The 19,362-nt window shown below is 37.3% G+C and overlaps 1 protein-coding gene across 1 annotated transcript in view; it reads right to left on the bottom strand.

Moving 5' to 3' along the window:
- B3GLCT (beta 3-glucosyltransferase) overlaps positions 1–19,362 on the bottom strand; it is a 93,630-nt gene that overhangs the window by 67,332 nt on the left and 6,936 nt on the right. Inside the window, exon 3 of the mRNA XM_053456062.1 lies at positions 18,334–18,443. Within this exon, the coding sequence (XP_053312037.1) occupies positions 18,334–18,443 (110 nt within the window). The remainder of the gene's footprint in view (positions 1–18,333; positions 18,444–19,362) is intronic.

A 19,362-nucleotide genomic window follows, 5' to 3' on the forward strand; every position in this document is an offset into this window, starting at 1 on the left:
ATAAAGTAAGAGAGTATAGTTTGTCGGTGTAGCAAACGACTTCCATGTATCTCAGCTATGTTCTAATTCTAACCAAAGCCTCATGCTAAAGTTTAATGTTCAGATAAGCATACTTCATAAAAACTTTTATGAAATAAAAACTGTGAAGATTATTACAAAAAGACAAGATCTAAGTGTGTGTTAAGGTGTGTAATAGGAACTATGAAAGGCTTTAAATGCAAGCTCAGGCTGCATAAATCTATAAAAAGAGCATTAGCTTGCATGAGCCAGTTGCCAATGTGTCTCATTTGAAGGTGTTTATGTAAGGTCACTTTGACCTATCATGCTGTTCATAGCTATTTAATTTCTCTTCACCACTTCTTTGAGAGAGAAGTGAAGATTCAACCCTCAGAGGCACAAAAGGTGCAAATGGAAAATAAACCCATTTGTTTCTTTCGCATTTTCCACCAGGAAAATGCATTCTTAAATCAAATGCATATTATTTTCAACTGGAACAATCCATTATTTCCCCCAGGTTTCTCATTCAATCTGTATCATGCTATATGTATTGGTTAATGGTACTACGTGAACTCTGATACGAATGATGAGCGGCAACAATGTAACATCTAACAAACTGTTTTTGCAAGCATTTATTATATGTGCTTTTTCTGTATATTGCATATAAAGCACATAGAAAAAAAAAGGTTGGTTTCACCCATGCAACATATTTATTAACAAAAAGGAAGATCGAGCTGAAATGTTTTCTATTGCTAAGCTGAACTTAAAATATTAAGTAGGTTAATTATCCTATTTGCTACTAATATTATGGTGGCCCTCCAGCTTCCAATACCTCCCCCTGCCAATGGACCATCACCAGCCTCCTAGTCTGAGCAAAGAAATAAGTTATTCACATTTGTGCAGTGGCAGGCAATACAGAAAATAAATGAGTTCTAAAAGCACTTGGAGAGAATGTGCAAAGCAGCTGTAGAGACACCAGTAGGACATTTTCTTGGCCCTTCAGGGTGTCATGCTTTTGGCTCAGCACTTAGTGGCCTGTCAACCCTCTGGCAGACAGCTTCTCGGGTACTGGAAGCAGTACAAGCTGGAACAAGGAGACAATAGGTAAAATTATATCTCTATGGGTTACTGAGCCATAAAAAATGTTCATGTGGCTTCCTGTGGACCTACTTCCCCACAAAAAAAAAAAAAAAGTGTCATGCAGCCTGAAAGCAGCATTCCATAGATTCTACTTACTCCACAGCAATACCTGCATGATCACCTCGGGAGAAGTACTAATTTAAGTTACTGAGTTTCCTAACTCTTACCTTACACATAAACTACAAGACTGGGAGGCAACCTTTAGGGAAGAAATGTCTGGTACTGTCATAGACAAGAATTCATTTTAATAATGAAGCAAAACATAGTAGTATGGCTGAATCGGGTTGGGGAAACAGCAAACAGTTGTTACACTGGAGCCTCCAATGGGACTAAGATTTCTAATGCACTCCTACCAATCCCTCAAACGATCTACTGTATTCTGGTCCTGTAAGTTAATCATATTGTTTTACTGATGACATTGTGTTACACTATAAAAAAATGTGATTTTATAATATAGGGGTTAATGGCAATGAACTAAAGGTGATTTCAAGCCCTCCACACTAATAGAAAGCAATATTTCTAGCCACCTTAGAAAGCGGTACAGCAGCAGCAGAGTTCCAATAAGGTTTGGTAAATCATGGAACCATCACCACACACTCGTTTTCATGTAGTCCAGAATGACGTGAGAAAAACAGAATGCATTTTATATGATTAGTCTAGTTTTTACAGATGTTTTCATCTTCTGGCATAAACAGTGTGAGCTTACATAGAATTAGTTACTGGTCACAGAAGGGGACATTTATAAAAATACAGTTAATCCTGCAGAAGTCAGCCAGAGTCTGAAGCATTTATTTGGAGTAGGTCAGTTTTGCAATAAAACACAGACCTGGGGCTAAGCAATTTCTGGTTTAGTAGCTCCTTAGCTCAACATGATATAAATGTCTTATATCATGTAATATCAGCACAAAAACCGTGTGGCGGCAGCTTCATGGTATAGCTTTCCATGGCCGAGCAGCTGCGTGTAAGCCTCATATCACCAAGTACAATGCCAGGCATCGGATCGAGTGATGTAAAGCTTGCCGCCACTGCACTCTGGAGAAGTGGAGACATGTTCTCTAGAGTGATGCTTTTCTGTTTGTCAGTCTGAGGGGCAAGTGTGGACTTGGCAGATACCAGGAGGACATTATCTGCCTGACTGCATTGTTCCAACTGTAAAGTTTGGTGGAAGGATAATGGTATGGAGCTGTCTTTCAGGGGTTCGACCCATTACTTCCACTGAACGGAAAGCTTAATGCTTCAGCATACCAAGACGTTTTGGACAATGCTATGCTTTCAATTTTTGCGGGAACAGTTTGGGGAAGGCCCTTTTGTATTCTAGCATGCCTGTGCCCTAGTGTACAAGCCAAGGTCCATAAAGATATAGTTGGATATCGAACACCTTTGGGATGAACTAGAATGGAGAGCCAGGCCCTCTTGTCCAACATCAACGCCTGACCACAAAAATACTCTACTGGATGACTAGGCAAAAATTCCCACACAAACACTCCAGAATCTTATGAAAAGCCTTCCCAGAACAGTGGAAGCTGTTACAGCTGCAAAGGGGGACCGACTACATATTAATGTCTATGTACTTTTTATGAACGCAATGTCATAAAAGTCCATGTTGGTGTAGTGGTCAGGTGTCCCAATACTTTTGTCCATATAGTGTGCATGTGTACTTAAAAAGGGAACAATTGTACTCACTAACCACTAACAAAACAGAAAAATACCTAAATTTGACTTCTATCAACAAAAACCTGATATTACATAACGTGAATAGAAAAACAAGGTTATACAACCTGTTTTCCATCTCTTATAAAAATATGTTTAGCTTCTTCCTACATCGTTTATTTGATCTCTAGCAATGTTCCCAAAAGATAATTGCAGCACAAACAGAAAAACATTATGCATCTTGCATTAAGCATGTTCACTGTTTATTAGTAACGGACCATTCCATAAGAATGCATGACCACATAATTCAACAAATGATTTCAATTTCACTTGCTAAAAATAAAATACTGAAGATTTACCCACACAGCCCGGTGTTATTAGAGCCACACTATACACATCTACTGTCTTGAACTAGATAAAAATAAGACTTTTCTTCAAATAGATAAAAATCCCTCTGTTATATCCCTCTGTGAGAATATAAAGTTAGGTCCGGAAATATTTGGGCACTGACACAATTTCCATAATTTTGGCTCTGTACATGGATTTAAAATGAAACAACTGAAATGCAACTTTTAGCTTTAATTCTAGGGGTTGAACAAAAATACCCTATGAAATATTTAGGAAATATTTTAGGGGCTCAAATGTAATTGGACAAACCAACACAATCATAAAAAGTTTTTTTGTAATACTTTGTCGAGACTCCTTTGCAGACAATGACTGCTTGAAGTCTGGAACGCATGGACACCAAACTCTGTGTTTCCTCCTTTGTGGTGCTTTGCCAAGCCTTTACTATACCTGTCTTCAGGCGAGTCTTTTTGGCTTAAATTTTGTCTTTAGCATCTGAAATGCACGCTTGATCAGGATCAGGTGATTGACTCTGCCACTGGAGAATATTCAACCTCTTTAAAAACTCATGAGTTGCTTTTGCAGTATGTTTTGGGTCATTGTCCATCTGTAAAGTAAAGCGCAGCCTAATCAATTTCGCTGAATTAGGCTGAATCTGAGCAGACAATATATCCCGACGCACCTCAAAATTCATTTGCCTGCTTCTGTCACAACATCAACACACACTAGTGACCCAGTGCCATTGAAAGCCATGCATTCCCGTACCATTGCACTGCCTCCACCATGTTTTACAGATGATGTGGTATGCCTCGGATCATAAGCGGTTCCAAGCCACCTCCATACTTTTTTTCTTCTCAGAACTCTGTCCAAAGATGCTGTTTCAGAACTGGGCTGGATGTTTTTTGGCAAAGACTAAACCGGTCATTCTAATTTTGTGGTTTATGACCGTATTGGAACCAGGAAGAAGGTTTTAAAAGAAGGACTGGGAGCCCTGATCTGATACATCTTGATGAAGCCACTTAAGAGGTGAAGGGCATTGGGTGAATTAATATCTGGACTTATGCGGTTATACATTTTTCACTGGTGAATCTGTAAAATTGCGACAAACTTTTACATAAGAATTGTTATACTTATGTTGAATTAAAATATGAACTTTTGACTTCCTGGTTTATCTCTCATTTCTGCTGGAGCCACCTGCTTGAGAAGAACAGTAACCATCTGATCAAAGTGTGAGTGCAACATATTGGCTTATCCTCACTGATATATAACTAATATTTTTATTGTTCTATTAACATTTGTGTTTTTTCTTATATGTATAGGACACCAAATCATATTGAAGACTTTCCCAAGATACACATAAGTATCACTACCTGTGTGGTGTCCCTAGATGGTGCAATTGTTTTAGCGCAGCCCCCTGGTTTTATGTACTTTGTTGTTTATGATAAGATCATTATCACTAGTGCTGCAACTAGAAATAAGCAAAAGCACTGCTCAAGATACTAGCTACTGCTAAGCTTTAAAGTGAAAAAAAAAGATATAGTAAAGCAGTTGGACTTAAAAGGAGCGGCTCGTGTATCTCAGATGTTTGGAACAGTGGCAGCCTGATCATTTACTCTTTGTACAGCTCTGTGGAATATGCCAGTGCTATACAAATCAACAACAATAATCAGCTTCAGAGTCAATCAAGTTCAATCTTTCACACACTTTAGAGGTAGGTATGTGTGAAAGTTTGAACTTGATGGACTGAAGACTTTTTTCAAACTACTATACTATAATACATGCTAGATGCGCTCCATTTTCCAGCTACGCACCACAGACATTCTTTGGAGTCTTTTTTGGCTTTTGTTAAACCGCCTGTGATGTCCATTTCTGAAATTATTGGGATGTGTTTATGAACTTTGCAGCATGAAATTACTTTCTATAAATGTTGGATCTAGTTAGTGTGCATAATAAATGATTAATTGCAATACAATAAGTAATAGAGTGTTCTGGCTATTTTGGGAAAACTCCATAAGCTCTCACAGCACCCTGTGCTTTACTTGATAATCCGGCTGCTTGCTGCCACTGGATACACAGCAGCCCAATAGAGACCTACTTCCTTAGGGCGCTGCCCTAGATTGCATCCAGGGTAGTGCCCCAGCCGGTGGTGCCAGTTAAAGCACTATGGAGGCTGTGTTGACTTGGCACAGTCTTCCAAAGTGCCAAAAGGCTAGTTGAGGTGATGAGACATATGCTCAGTGAACAGCCCACTGAACAGAGGGTAAACTAGTCCTTTAAGCACTGGATACCTAAGCCAAAGAATAAAATGGAACCATAGTATATAAAAGATAAAATTCAAAATGCTCAGTTTACTAATGCATGTAAACACACGTACAGTCCCATTTTCCCCTCTTACTTCATGAGTTTATGTTGGCATTGGGTGGGACCACACACTGAATCAGTTGTTAAAAAGAACTTTGAAATGAGACTCTAGATAATCTGTTCATTATTGAAATGGCTCTCTAAAAAGGCACCGTTTAAGTGCCATCAGTTTAATAGATTTTCATGAATTCTTAATAGAGACTTTAAATTAGTCTTTTTATGCTCGTACCCTCTGGAACCCTTAACTTCTTCCTGATTATTTTCGTTAGCATTTATGTATTAATGGCAGACATTCCATAAACATCTTTGACTGTTTTAATATATTCTCCAAACAAAGTTTTACCTGAACATTGATGATATATGGAAGTTACAAAACGGAGCTATAAGCCATTACATAAATACTGTTATTTGTTAGTTGGCATGAATCAAAATGTCAGTTGAATTAAAAACGTTACTGGTACAATCGAATAGAAATGTTAAAAACTGATATACAGTAAGAACCATACAATCAATAACATTATTATCTAGAAACAGAGAGGCCCCTAGAAACTACATATTTATTGGTAACCAGCCCATAAAGGGGTCTATTTCCTAAGGTCAGAGTTGTAAGGAGAGTTTGCCAAGAGTTCAGCTCCTTGACCACATTATGAAGGTCCGGTGTGTAATGTTCTGGTAAGGATCTAGGACCGCAAACAAGGCAAACCGTATCAAGGTAACTCACTGGATATATAGATACACACGAACAGTAATATAGATGATAATATGAAGTCAGGAATAAGCCAAGGATATTCACAAAATAGCACATCAGGAAACTAGGCACAGGAGATCAGGTAATACAACCTAAAATAAGCAATGCACAAAAAAAAAGTAAGCAGGTTTAAGGCGGCCTCATGGTTAAATCACACCCTTCAGGATCATAGGGAGCAGAAATAAGACAGTAAAGGAGTGTACCGAAATAACTGATCCTCCGCGTATGTGCGAAAGGATGACTATAGATCACTCGGAACAGTGAGCACTCACGCAGACTCCAACATGTTGGACTCCCTCCGGGTGAAACGGATCCAATAAAATGGAAGAAGCCGAGACCATCTGGGGATGTTACACAGCGAGCTTAAACCTTCTAGTCGGAATACTAATATGAATAATAAAGTTAAACACATTTACATGAAAGTACTTTGTTCAGGGGGGACACTGATGAGTTTCTTTAACAGCAACAGAGAAATATTTGTTTTATGGGGTGCGAGTAGGGGCATGGCTATGAGCACGGCTTTACGGAGACTCTACGGCCAATTGATACAGTTTAAGTTGTCATCACGCTTCCTTCAGTTTATATACACATTACTGTATGGCTGTACAACACTGCAATACGCTCGTAGCCAGTTACATTCTAAGCTCTTAGAAAACAGGAACATCAGGGAAAGAGAGAGGGACAGATACATTTGGGCCCTAAACAGGGATACTTGGCAGTTATTACTTATGAGTTGGGAAAGCCACATCACGGATTAACTTTTAATGGGTGAAGGGGAAAGTAGACAGTATGAAGATAAAACAATGACTTTTATTACTCCTTAGAACATTTCATTATAACTGAATCTTTAACCAAGAGAGTGAGCCATATGTTCCAGAAACACATCCAAGACAGCTTGCCAATATAAAAAGCGCCATAACAAACTTATTCTAAGGCATTATTTAGCTTGACATTTCCCGACCCCAAACCTTTACTATTTGGATGTCCTTTAGGAACGAGACAATGTTGATGAAATAATGTTTTTATGGTTTACTGGATAAACTAGATTAAAATATAAAAAATGTGATTTTAAAAGCAAGTGCCTTTAATGGAAGACACAAAGTATGGTCCCTGCTTGCGTGCCTTTATACTACCTAATATTAGTGCTCTGTCAAAATAGTGTATCATTTTTATGAGGTATGTTTTTCTTCTCCATTATTTAGATAAATCTATCAAATTGTCCTGCAATATCCCCTTCCATCAACTATAATGCATTATAATTCAGAAAGTTTCAATACTTTTATGTTCGCAATGAAGTAAAATGCTTAGACGCTGGTGTTTTTTATATATTTTTAAAAACATGTACTTTATCGCTATGTACATTATCAGGAGAATGTCGACGTGGCTTATCCAGATATGGAGAAAAAAAAAACAACTTAAAACAGTCAACCGTAAAAGACTTCCTCATCTCCTATCCTCAGATAACCCTTTTGGTGGGGCCAAGGCCATATTGAGGACCTTGGAGCCCTGGAATACATATATAAGAAGTACCCTTCTTTTCTTGAGACCCAACAATCTTTCCTTGTCAACACTAAAATACAAAAAAATATATATTAAAAAATGTAAATGTGCTTTGGGTTTTTAGAGCACTGGGCTGATTTTGCTCTGGGGTAGTCATGATGGATTGGACCTCAATGTAAAAGGGTTCAATGTGCTTAGGAAGAGAACATCGAGTCAGTTTAGGTTCCATTACAATTTGGTAAATATACAGTAACTCGATTTATAGACTCCCCTGGGCAAATAGAGGAGCTAGATAATCTACTAATTGACATTGAAGGGGAAGCTATAATCATGGGCAACTTTAATCTTCCTGATATGAACTGAAAAAACAAAATAGCTGGTTGTGCCAGAAGTGCAGATATTAGACTTGTGCATTTGTTCTCGCATGATCTCTATTTTTAACGAAAACCATAAAAACCCCAAAAAATGACTGTCCAAGCCCAGTGCCTTCTACTGCTGCTGCTGTTGTACCTCTTTGTTCGTCCTTACTCTGGGGGAGTAAGTTTAATTCAAAAGAAAATTCTATAATGAAAGGCGAGTCCAGGGACCTCCTCCTTTGGGAACATCCCCCGAATTTCATCTGAGCCGAATGGCTGGGGGGGGATGTTGCCCTAAAAAGGACGCAGCAAAAGCGAAACAAAAAATTTTGTCCGAAGCCATTTTGCTTACCATGCACATGTTGAGGAGCCAACTCATAAAGACTTAGTGTCCTCAAATGGAGATTTGTAAATGGATATTACAGTAGGTGAAAGTTTAGGATCTAGTGATCGGTCTGTGTGGTTTAATGTATAAACAGCGACTGAGTCACACCAAACACAAACAAAAGTTTCAGATTTAAGAAAAGCTGACTTTTCTAATATATGTAAAGGAGTCATTATCAGACTTGGGTCATTTCAATGGAGTCCAGGAGGAAAAGGGATTATTTAAAAATTGAATTATTGAAGGCAACAGAAAATTGTATGAGGCTGGTCAGTAAGAGAAAAACATTTTAGAAACCACTATGGTACTTCGCAGACGTGTCATGAAAAACATTTTCACATTGTCTTTGTGTGTGTGTTCTGGGTACTGACAAATATGTTTGCTGCAGTTATTGTTATTATTGGGATATTTTAGAATACTATCGTCATACATGGCCAAAAGAAAAACATGCATTATAGGTTCATTTATCTCCAGACTGCCCTGGATTACAGAGTTGGGGAGCAGAAGATGAAGTCACTGTGTTCTACAGCAGTGCTCCTCAACCCTCTCCTCAAAGCACACCTAACAGTGTTGAATTTAGGTGTGTTTAAGGTGTTTTTGTTTTTTTAACTTTGCAACACCTTATACACACCTGAATGATCCCTAAATCCTGGACCATTAGGTGTGCCTTGAGGAGCACTGTTCTAAAATAGCAAGATTAACCTTTCCTTATGGTGCCCTATTTTCTGCAGTATTTGGACAGTGTGGTGTGCTGCCAGGTAAACGCACAAAAAAAAACCTACTTTGTCTACATAAGCAGCCCAAGATTTAACAAACCATCCTGTTGGGATTACTCATCATTTGACTCTGCATTGCAAAAAAAATGATTAATAGTTTGCCGTGATCACTAATGGACTTCGTTCTTCAAAACTGGCAGTTCCATACAAAAACTACAAAACAAACAAAAGGGCTTTCTATAATCCAGGACATAACTCACCCTCCAAAGCCAAAACCAGCTCCGTTTGAACACGGACAAGCGTGTATCCATGTTTATTGGCATGATCAGAGGTAATAAATCTGCAGGGAAAGCTTTCAAGTGTGAATTAGAAATTGTACACCAATACCATTCAAAGTCTGCATATTATAAAGAGAGAAGCATGTAAAGTGTAACAAAACAAAAACTTAAATAAAACCAGAATTAAATAAAACCAAAATTTTCTTCAATGCTAAAATACATTTCTGTATACAGCAGTGTTTTTTTATGTGCAAAGGGATTTTTTTCCTTGCTAATTTTATTTCAGGAACCAGAAGCGAGACACCTTCTTTAAGGATTATTGTATGTATTAAAGCAGGACATTCGGATATGACACCAAGTATCCTTCAATACATTGCAAGTATTATCTTTTATTTACATAGCGCAAAAAATGTACGCATTGCTTACAACCTCATATACTCAAAGGGTAGGCCAAAACTAGAATTGATAGTAATATAGTAAGACAAAGTGATACATTGAGGAAAGAGGGCCTTGCTCACAAGCTTACACTGTACAGGGAAACATAAGGTATAGAGAAATGGAACACATATCATAGATGGATGTGGGGGTTGTAGTAGTCACAGATACGTTTTAGCTGCAAAGATGGTACGATCCGCCAAAGAAGCGAGTTTTATGGTTTTTCTTAAATATTGAGAAGGGAGGGTAAAAGCTGGAGGTTTCGTGGAAATGAGTTCCAGAGGCAAGGGGCAGCACCAGTGAAATATTATAAAGCAGAAAAAGGAAAAGGTCATAAGAGAAGAAAATCCTTAGTCCACAAGAAGAAGGTAAAGATCGATCAGGGGAATATTTTGTTATGAGGGCAGAAATGTACGGGGCAGCAGTATCATGGAAGGATTTATATATTAGTAGAATGGTTTTATTAGTGAGGTAATAGGAAGCCAGTGTAGGATTTCACAGATTGGGAAAGCAGAAGAAGATTGTCGTATAAAATAAGCCTAGCCGAAGCATTTTGTATAGATTGCAGAGGAGAGAGTCGAGACAGAGGAATGACAACCAGAAGATTGTTGTCATAGTTAAGGCTGCAGGTAACACAGGAATGAACCAGGTTAATGAGTTCAGTTTTAGATAGATTAAGCCTCTGGAAGAATTGGTATATCCAGGAATAAACAGTAAGCAGTAGGTAATACAAATAAAAAATGCCTTGACCGTTACTTAACCTAACCGAAAGGAAAGAGTTTTAGGTTTTTTTTTTTTGTTTGTTGGTTTTGTTCACATGCTTTCATAGAATACACTTTTGCCTCAGATACACAAGGGAAGTATAACAAGTGATTCTATGGCAAAGTTTAAAAATTTCATACAAAATAGTATAAGCAGAAACATTCCATAGGATAATCTTCAAACTTTGTACCATAATCACTTCTTTTATATACAACTTATGCTGTGTAAACATAAAAAAGGATTAAAAGACTAATTAAAAAAAAAAAAAAAACACACGATAAAAAAAAAAAACACGATCTATTGGTAATTTAGACCAATCGACTAAATATTTCATACGTGACAAAGTAATCGCTTTACAACTTGTTAGAGCATAAAGATCAGCAAACTATTAATAAAATAATCAATAAATATTATTTGTATTATGATCCATGGAGAAGTTATTCTCCATGTAGTTCATTTACTTTGAAATGTCTGCATTATTTCGCAAAGGGAATGTAATAAAATATACTGTAGATTTATCGCTTTTGAGCAGAACCTCAGGGCTTGATTTTAAAATATTTATTACATTTTCAGGTTCACATAAGATTCAGAAGTATCAATGTTAGCCTGTCTGTATTTGACAGACATCTAACATAAATAAAAATGGCCTGCTAAAGATTATCACAGCTATCTAATTTATCAATCTAGAGGAATTGTGGATAAAAATAAATAAATCCATCCATCAAGTTCAGATTTTCCTGAAAAAAAATAAAACATGTAACTCCAAAAGAGACATTTACCAAGATCTGGCCATCACAATGCATATAGAAATCAGAGGCTGAAATGTTCACCTCTCCTGGAAACTTTAATGTTGGGGAATACAGCGCAGTGAGGTGTAGCAAGAGCAACCATCATGCTGGTTCACTTGGCAATAAGCACCTCACAGATGTGGACGTCTACAGTTCGTTGGACAGGGCCCTCCCTCACCTGTGGTCTCTGTAAGTAAATTTGTTATGTTACATACTACTTGTTATGTCCCGTCTACCCATTGTACAGCGCTATGGAATTTGATGGCGCTATATAAAACAAATAATAATCAAATTGAAAAAAAAAAAAAAAAAATGCACCCATGCGTCAATATGGTATATTGTGTACATTATGCCATCCTCAGTAGGCGAGTATTGAAGAGATTAGATACCCCAGTTTTATACTCCAGTAAAGTTAACTACACGCAAGTGTAAATAGTTTTCCTTTAAGCCCCTATGCGGTGCGTTTCACATATATCCAATATCTGTACTTGCGTGTCGTGACACACCAGATGCACCACACAGTGAGTGTTTATATACACTGTGCTAAATACTTCCTTGACCCAGTAATCAGGGCCTGCAAATGTTTTGACACCCACTGCCTCAAAACAGTTTCCCCAAATAATTTTTTTACATATATATATATATTTCTTACAAAAGCCGCCTGTATTTTAAAGGTGGTTTTCCTCCACTTGAAGCTGTAATACCAAAGGCACAGAAAAACACACAAAAAATGCTAGCATAATGTGCTGACTCCTTGACAAAGAAACAACTCATTACACACTAAACATGTTCAGATGCGAGGTTGACCTGCCAGGGAAATGATGAAGAGAGCTACTCAAGCAAATTTTGCTTAAAAGTTTGAAAGCTCCTGAATTCTAAATAAATACAGGCCAGATCTTTTAAAGTATTTCTTGAAAAATGCTGAACATATGGATTTTATTTGGAGGGAAAAAATGATTAATGAAACATTTACTTTACATTGTGTGAACAAAACTCATTTCTGAAAAGCCTAGTCTTACCTCAGGCTATACACATATTGTAAACTTATATTAAGGAACAGGACTAAGAGCCTCTGAAGCAGAAGACTTGTTAATCTGGATTGATATGAAGAGAAATAGGTACTTAAAGGGGAACTGTTGTCTACAGTTTTTCACATAATTAAATTCATCAAATGCACGTACAGCTTATACTTTTTTTTGTGTTTTTCACACGGTGTCTGTTTTGGAAATAAAGTGTTTAGTTTTAACGTGGGCAGAGATTTTACCAAATGGAGTCTGACCTGTCTATGAGGAGGCTCCTCAATGTGTAAGCAGTCCATGGGTGGTTATCTGGCTTCTGCACCTGTCTCGGGCTTTGTTTAAAGGCTGTCCAGTGCAGCAGACATTTGCTCCAAGGGGTCCATGTATAATATTATATTTATTTATAAAGCAGTGCTGTTACAGTCAGTAGAAGTATTTGGAAACACATACAATAACAAACTGGTGCAAAGGAAAAGAGGGCCCTGCTCTTAGGAGTTTACAATCTAGTTGGTGGTTGAGGGGGCATAAAGTGGATATAGAGGAAAAAAAGGTGATCATTGTTAACCTCATTTGCATATGCTAATGAGAATCCCCTGCAGTGGTAGTAGCACTACAAATGTATGGCTGGTGTGTGCAGATTAGTGTTTAATAATGCCCGCAATATAGATTACTGTATACTTTTTGATAAACTAAAAGGCATGTGGCAAAAAGTAAAACATTCTTAGGAATTCATTCACAGTGCATGTACAACTGCTACAAAAAATTCCAAAAATGTATGTTTAGTAACATCCCAAGTACAGCAATACACTGCATGCACAGGTTATCTAATGGAGGAGATTCAATGGAAGACTCTTGCACAGAGCAGAAGCTTGCAACCATGTCACCAAAATTAAGTACTGCTATTCTACCCTTACCTATTATATTACCTTTTTTATTCAAGTAATCCAGTACCTGATTTTATGACCCAAGACTAGCATGCCAAAGAAATGAAAGGGGCAGAGACAAGTGCAAAGTTCTTAATGAAATAACAAAATAGGACAGGCACTCTTGCAATCCTTGTGATTTTAATTACAATCCAAAAGTGGGTACATCAATTAATTACAAAGCCCGTACAGGAACACAATAATAGGCAGCAAACATAAGCTTTGATCTAGAGCTTACTCATAAGCTAATATAAAAATGTACTCTGCCCAAATATATAAACTAATCACATATAATTGCCTGGTGGGAAGAGGAAAAACCAACGTCCATCTTTACGTATATAAGCTAATTAGTACAAAAACAAAAAAACTTAAATTATATAGGAATAAGGAAACATAAGACAAAGCAAAAAAGATAAATTGTAAATGAAAACTGATGGTAAAACTATGAACAGGAAAGATCTCCTACAATCACTATAAAAGGGTCCATTTACTTCATTATTAAAATACCTTTTACAAAAGTAACTGTTTGAGAGATGCATGGTTACATATATTCTAGGCATTGGTGGCACCTTGTGGATTGAATCACATTTGCAGTTTTTAATACTATGTATTCTAGAAATTATAACTGCTACATTAAAGTGACAGAATTAGCCTGTTCAAGCAATATGTATTCAGTGCTTAAATTATAAGAGGCAAAAATAATAAACACTAAAAGCTGCATAAGGGAGAAAATATCTGTTTTGTTTACATGTTTTGAGGAGCAATTACACTATTTTTAGATACACAAAATTTCTCTGTATTTTTTTAAATAAGTATATCTACATTACCAAAATGTTCTAGTCATAATGTCCAGCCTATGTTTCAGAGAAACTGCAATTATAAAAAGTGCCTGCCCCTAAAACTTCATTCATATTTCCTGCTACAATACGCTCTCTAATCCTTCCCTAGAGGTCTTATTGGCCTTCATATAACAATTATCAATTTAATATATTATATAACAAAAGCTCAAGGTCAGTCTGATATTGTATTTTGAAGCAAAACATATAATACAATGAATACCCTGTTATGGATATAATTACAGGAAATGAAATAAAATGTTCTGTGTATACATGGAATAAAAAAGGATATGCCTATATGAAAGTGCATACATTAACAGGGAAAATACCTATTAACATAACACAAATGTAGTTAGCCAAGATTGCATTTTACGCCTATACATTTAACCCTTTTGTGACAATGGCTGATTGAATTTTTTTGCAATTTCCTTTCCAATTTACTGAACCCACACAAGTTTTATAGAAGATTTTCTTTTTTATTTTTATTCTTCGTATTATTATTATTTAAAAAATGCATTCATAAAAAAGTGAGCCGGGGTAAGGTGTTGGTTTATACTACAATTGGTGAGATGCTCTAACAATTATGTACACAACACAGTGCAAATTTTGTCTCTGCATAAAAAAATAATTTAAAAAAACCTCCAAATTTTGTCCGAACCAAAAGGTCAGGGAACAAAATTTGTTGCCTGAAAACAAACGCAGCAAAAACTTTTGTCCAAATCTATTTTGCTTGCCGTGCACAATTCTACCACCAGGGAACACATTTCCAATAGGTATGATAAAAGAGGAATGGCAGCATTTGCAATGTGATTGTGACATCTAGTGGCAAAAGAAGTTATACACAAATATTTATATCTGTGTGTACCTTGGGATAGCCGTGTTAATCCAGTAGTGCAGACAAAAAAAGGTTGTTAATATATTTTATTATATCTTTTCATGTGACAACACTGAAGAAATGCCACTCTGCTACAATGTAAAGTAGTGAGTGTACAGCCTGTATAACAGTGTAAATTTGCTGTTCCCTTAAAAATAACTCAACACACAGCCATTAAGGTCTAACTTGGCAACAAAAGTGAGTACACCCCTAATTGGGCCCAAAGTGTCAATATTTGGTGTAGCCACCATTATTTTTTCAGCACTGCCTTAATCCCTTTGGGCATAAAGTTCACCAGAGCTTCACAGGTTGCCACTGGAGTCCTCTTCCACTCCTCCGTGACAACATCATGGAGCTGGTGGATGTTAGAGACCTCGTGTGCGCCCCCACCTTCCGTTTGAGGATGCCCCATAGATGCTCAATAGGCGTTTAGGTCTAGAGACATGCTTGGCCAGTCCATCACCTTTACCCTCAGCTTATTTAGCAAGGCAGTGGTCATCTTGGAGGTGTGTTTGGCCCAGACCATGACACCCACACCACCATGCTTGACTGTAGGCAAGACACACTTGTCTTTATACTCCTCATCTGGTTGCCACCACACACGCTTGATACCATCTGAACCAAATAAGTTTATCTTGGTCTCATCGGACCAGAGGACATGGTTCCAGTAATCCATGTCGTTAGCCTGCTTGTCTTCAGCAAACTGTTTGCGGGCTTTCTTGTGTATCATCTTTAGAAAAGGCTTCCTTCTGGGACGACAGCCATGCAGACCAATTTGATGCAGTGTGCGGCGTATGGTCTGAGCACTGACAGGCTGACCCCCCACCCCTTCAACCTCTGCAGCAATGCTGGCAGCACTCATACCTCTATTTCCCAAAGACAACCTCTGGATGTGACACTGAGCATGTGCACTCATGCACCTGTTCTGTGAAGCCGTTGTATGGTCTTGCCCACCGTGCTGCAGCTCAGTTTCAGAGTCTTGGCAATCTGAAGCCATGTTGAACTTCCAGTGACCAGTATGAGAGAGTGTGAGAGCAATAACAAAATTTAACACACCTGCTCCCTATTCACACCAGAGACCTTAAAACACTAATGAGTCACGTGACACTGGGGAGGAGAAATGGATAATTGGGCCCAATTTGGACATTTCCATTTTTAAGGATAAACTTTCAAAAGTACTAACTTCCATTTATCAAGTCAAAAGCAATACTAAAAACATGGGAAGACGTACAGGGGTTAAGGCAAATAATAAAGACTGATAAGGTCACAGCAGTTTAAAGGTGGAAGTAAATTAGTTTAGCAAGTGTGAAAAGAATTTGGAGTGGTAGAATGAGAGCTATTTACATTTTCAGATGCGCATGAGTAGGCTCTGTGGGGGCCATAAAATCACCTTCCGGGACTCCTTGTTCTTTACACAGAAGGTAGCTCTTGCGGTCATTATCATGATGCAGAATACATTTGGGGTCAATCAGATGCCTGTGCTCAGCTTTGCCATGGTGTATGACTTTTGACATTACCTTGTTAGTGAGTTAGACTGTTCCTCACTCAGTTTTATTCCTCCTACACATCTGTTTCTGTTTCAGTTAATGATTGTGTTTCAACCTACATACCATTAGCACCTGCTTGGTATAATTGTTTAATCATATACCTAATCAAATGCCTGCAAAACCTTTTCCCATACCTGCCTAAAACCTTTGTAAATATACATACAAAACACTCACACACAATTGTGTTATTTGCACACTTTGGAAAATTCACCTAGTCATGGGAACCTATACATATAATTTTCCAGATACGCTTTTTTGAAAATATTAAGACATTAAGCGACTTTTGCTTTGATTAATAGTCGCAACTTTACATCAGTTGAAGTGTTTGACATAGAATACCAATAATTCAGTACAAATGTCCATTTAAACCTTAAAGTCTGCTAATTAGTTAACTCTCTTACGCTAGTGATTACTCTACAATGAAAGAAAAAAGGTCACTTTGACATTTCAATCCACAGCACTTTAGATTCTAAGTATTACTGAATTAATATAATATCTTTATTACTTTAGAATGTTGTTAGGAACGCTGATGCTGTTAAAACTGAAGATATATGCTTTTCTGTTATATACAGATGGTAAAGGACTCTATGGACGCTGCTTGTCTAGCACGCCAGTAAGCATAAGGCTGGCACTAAATATAATCTAAAAAAAAGCAAGTAACATGTCCAAAAATTGTGCGCACAACAGTTTTTCCCCCCAAAAAAGAAAAAAAATATAATTTTTTTGAAACTTACTACCACACATTTTGCCAAAGGCTGCTGGTAGAATTAGTGCATTGAAAGTGTTAAAATACCAGCATCTGAAATACTCTGAGGTGTCTAGTTAAAAATATATATATATGGTTTGACAAGAGTAAATTGAACTGATCGGCTTCAAACGTGTCCCAAATCGGACATGGGGAGAAGATTACCAGATTTGGAAAAAAAATGGTTTTGAAATAGCAAAACGCTACTTGTACTTATTGCCCTATAATATGTAAAAAAATTATAAAAAAGAAAACTTTTTTTTTTAAATGTGGTATTTCTAAATTCGTAGAATCTATTTAGCTGGCTTATTCATTAGCTTTCGTAGATGCATAAAAGAGGTTTTAAAAAAAAGTCAGACAAAAAAAAAATCATTTTCTCATTTGATGATATGATCAAAAATGGTATCTAGCGAAAGCTCTTTTTGTTCTGTATAACTTGTGTGGGTTCCCTAAATGAGAGAAAATTACATGAGCACCTGGTCCCTAAGGGGTTAACATTTTGAAGATATGGCATTACATAACTGGTTCAACGCATTCACAAGCACATCGTTTTTTTGTTGTTTTTTATTATTATTATTAGTCTCCGGTGATGTATCAATGTACATACATTAAAGTGACAGTTAACGGGTAAGCTACAGGAGGACAGTTTCTGCCCAGCTCAACAACTGTTCATACATAGAGACAGCCCTGCGAGAAGCATTGGGTAGACCTTACATTATGCAAAGTTCAACCAAATGTGACTCATATACCCAAGCATTCTGCGGGGCCAAGAGAGCCCTAACATGAGCAAGAAGCTCAATGGGGTAGCCCTTTGCAAACCTTTCATTTTAAGGAGCATGAGAAATGAAAGTTACATGGTACATAGTTCTACTGGAATTATACAAACCAGGTCATTTTAGTATCATACAGGTGAAATCCACTTTGAACCTACCTTACTGATTCCAGCTGCCTGCTTTAAAATATTTTCTTTTAAATCTTCTGCTTTCTTCTTGTGAAAATATTGACTTTGACTTTGTATCACAAAAATGATTTCTTTGAGTTCTGTAATTTAAAAAGGAAAAAATAAGCTTTATAAATCAGGAACAAAATTGACACAGTGCAGCAAAACGGTTTCCACACAGTTGCTATATGTATTTAGGTGGCATAATTCATATTCCTGCATTATAACAAACAGCCTGCTTACTACCATCTCAAGCCAAGCTCTTGCAAAACTGAAAGGGTATTTAATCTCACATGGACCACTATGCCAGATCAGTAAGCACGTTTCTTAACCCCTTAATGACAATGGGCGGTCCCTAAACCCATTGAAAACAATGCATTTTGAGCCCGTACATGTACGGGCTGTCATTAAGGGGTTAATTCATATTTTGGATAATTATGCATTTTTCCCTTTATATGTACCAAATAGGTGTTTCGGGGACATTGTTTCTTTTTGGTCAAATGTTGGTATTGAAATTTTGCACATTCCTTTATCCTGATCCCCTCCCCCTCTGGACTTCTACAGACAGAACTCCTCCCCCTTTATAAACTCTCAATTATCGCTTTCTTCTTGTAGTTTTCCTATTTTATACATCCTCTTTGCATGCTGAAACCACTTAACCCTACCTACTGCTACAAGAGAGCTCTACTCACTTCATGCCCTCCTTTTGTTTCAATTACCTATACCCATCCTTCAGATTGTAAGCTCTCAAGCTCAAAAGCCCACCATTCCTGACTAACTTTGCATAAAAGTACCAAAAGGCTAGATGGCAAGCTCACGGCCAGGATTCTCATCTCCTGATGTATCTGTATTGTGGATCATGCTGTTTATATAAAACACCATGTATTAATAGTTTAGTAAAAGATAAGCAAAATTAGCAAACAAAGTAAAAAATAAAGGACAGGTGCTGTTAAACTTCGAAAATTGCAAGGCGCAGGTTAACTAAACGGCGCCGTAATTGTCCATTGCTGGACATTAGGG

The sequence above is a fragment of the Spea bombifrons genome, chromosome 2 (assembly GCF_027358695.1).
Source record: "Spea bombifrons isolate aSpeBom1 chromosome 2, aSpeBom1.2.pri, whole genome shotgun sequence".
Taxonomy (NCBI): Eukaryota; Metazoa; Chordata; class Amphibia; order Anura; family Pelobatidae; genus Spea; species Spea bombifrons.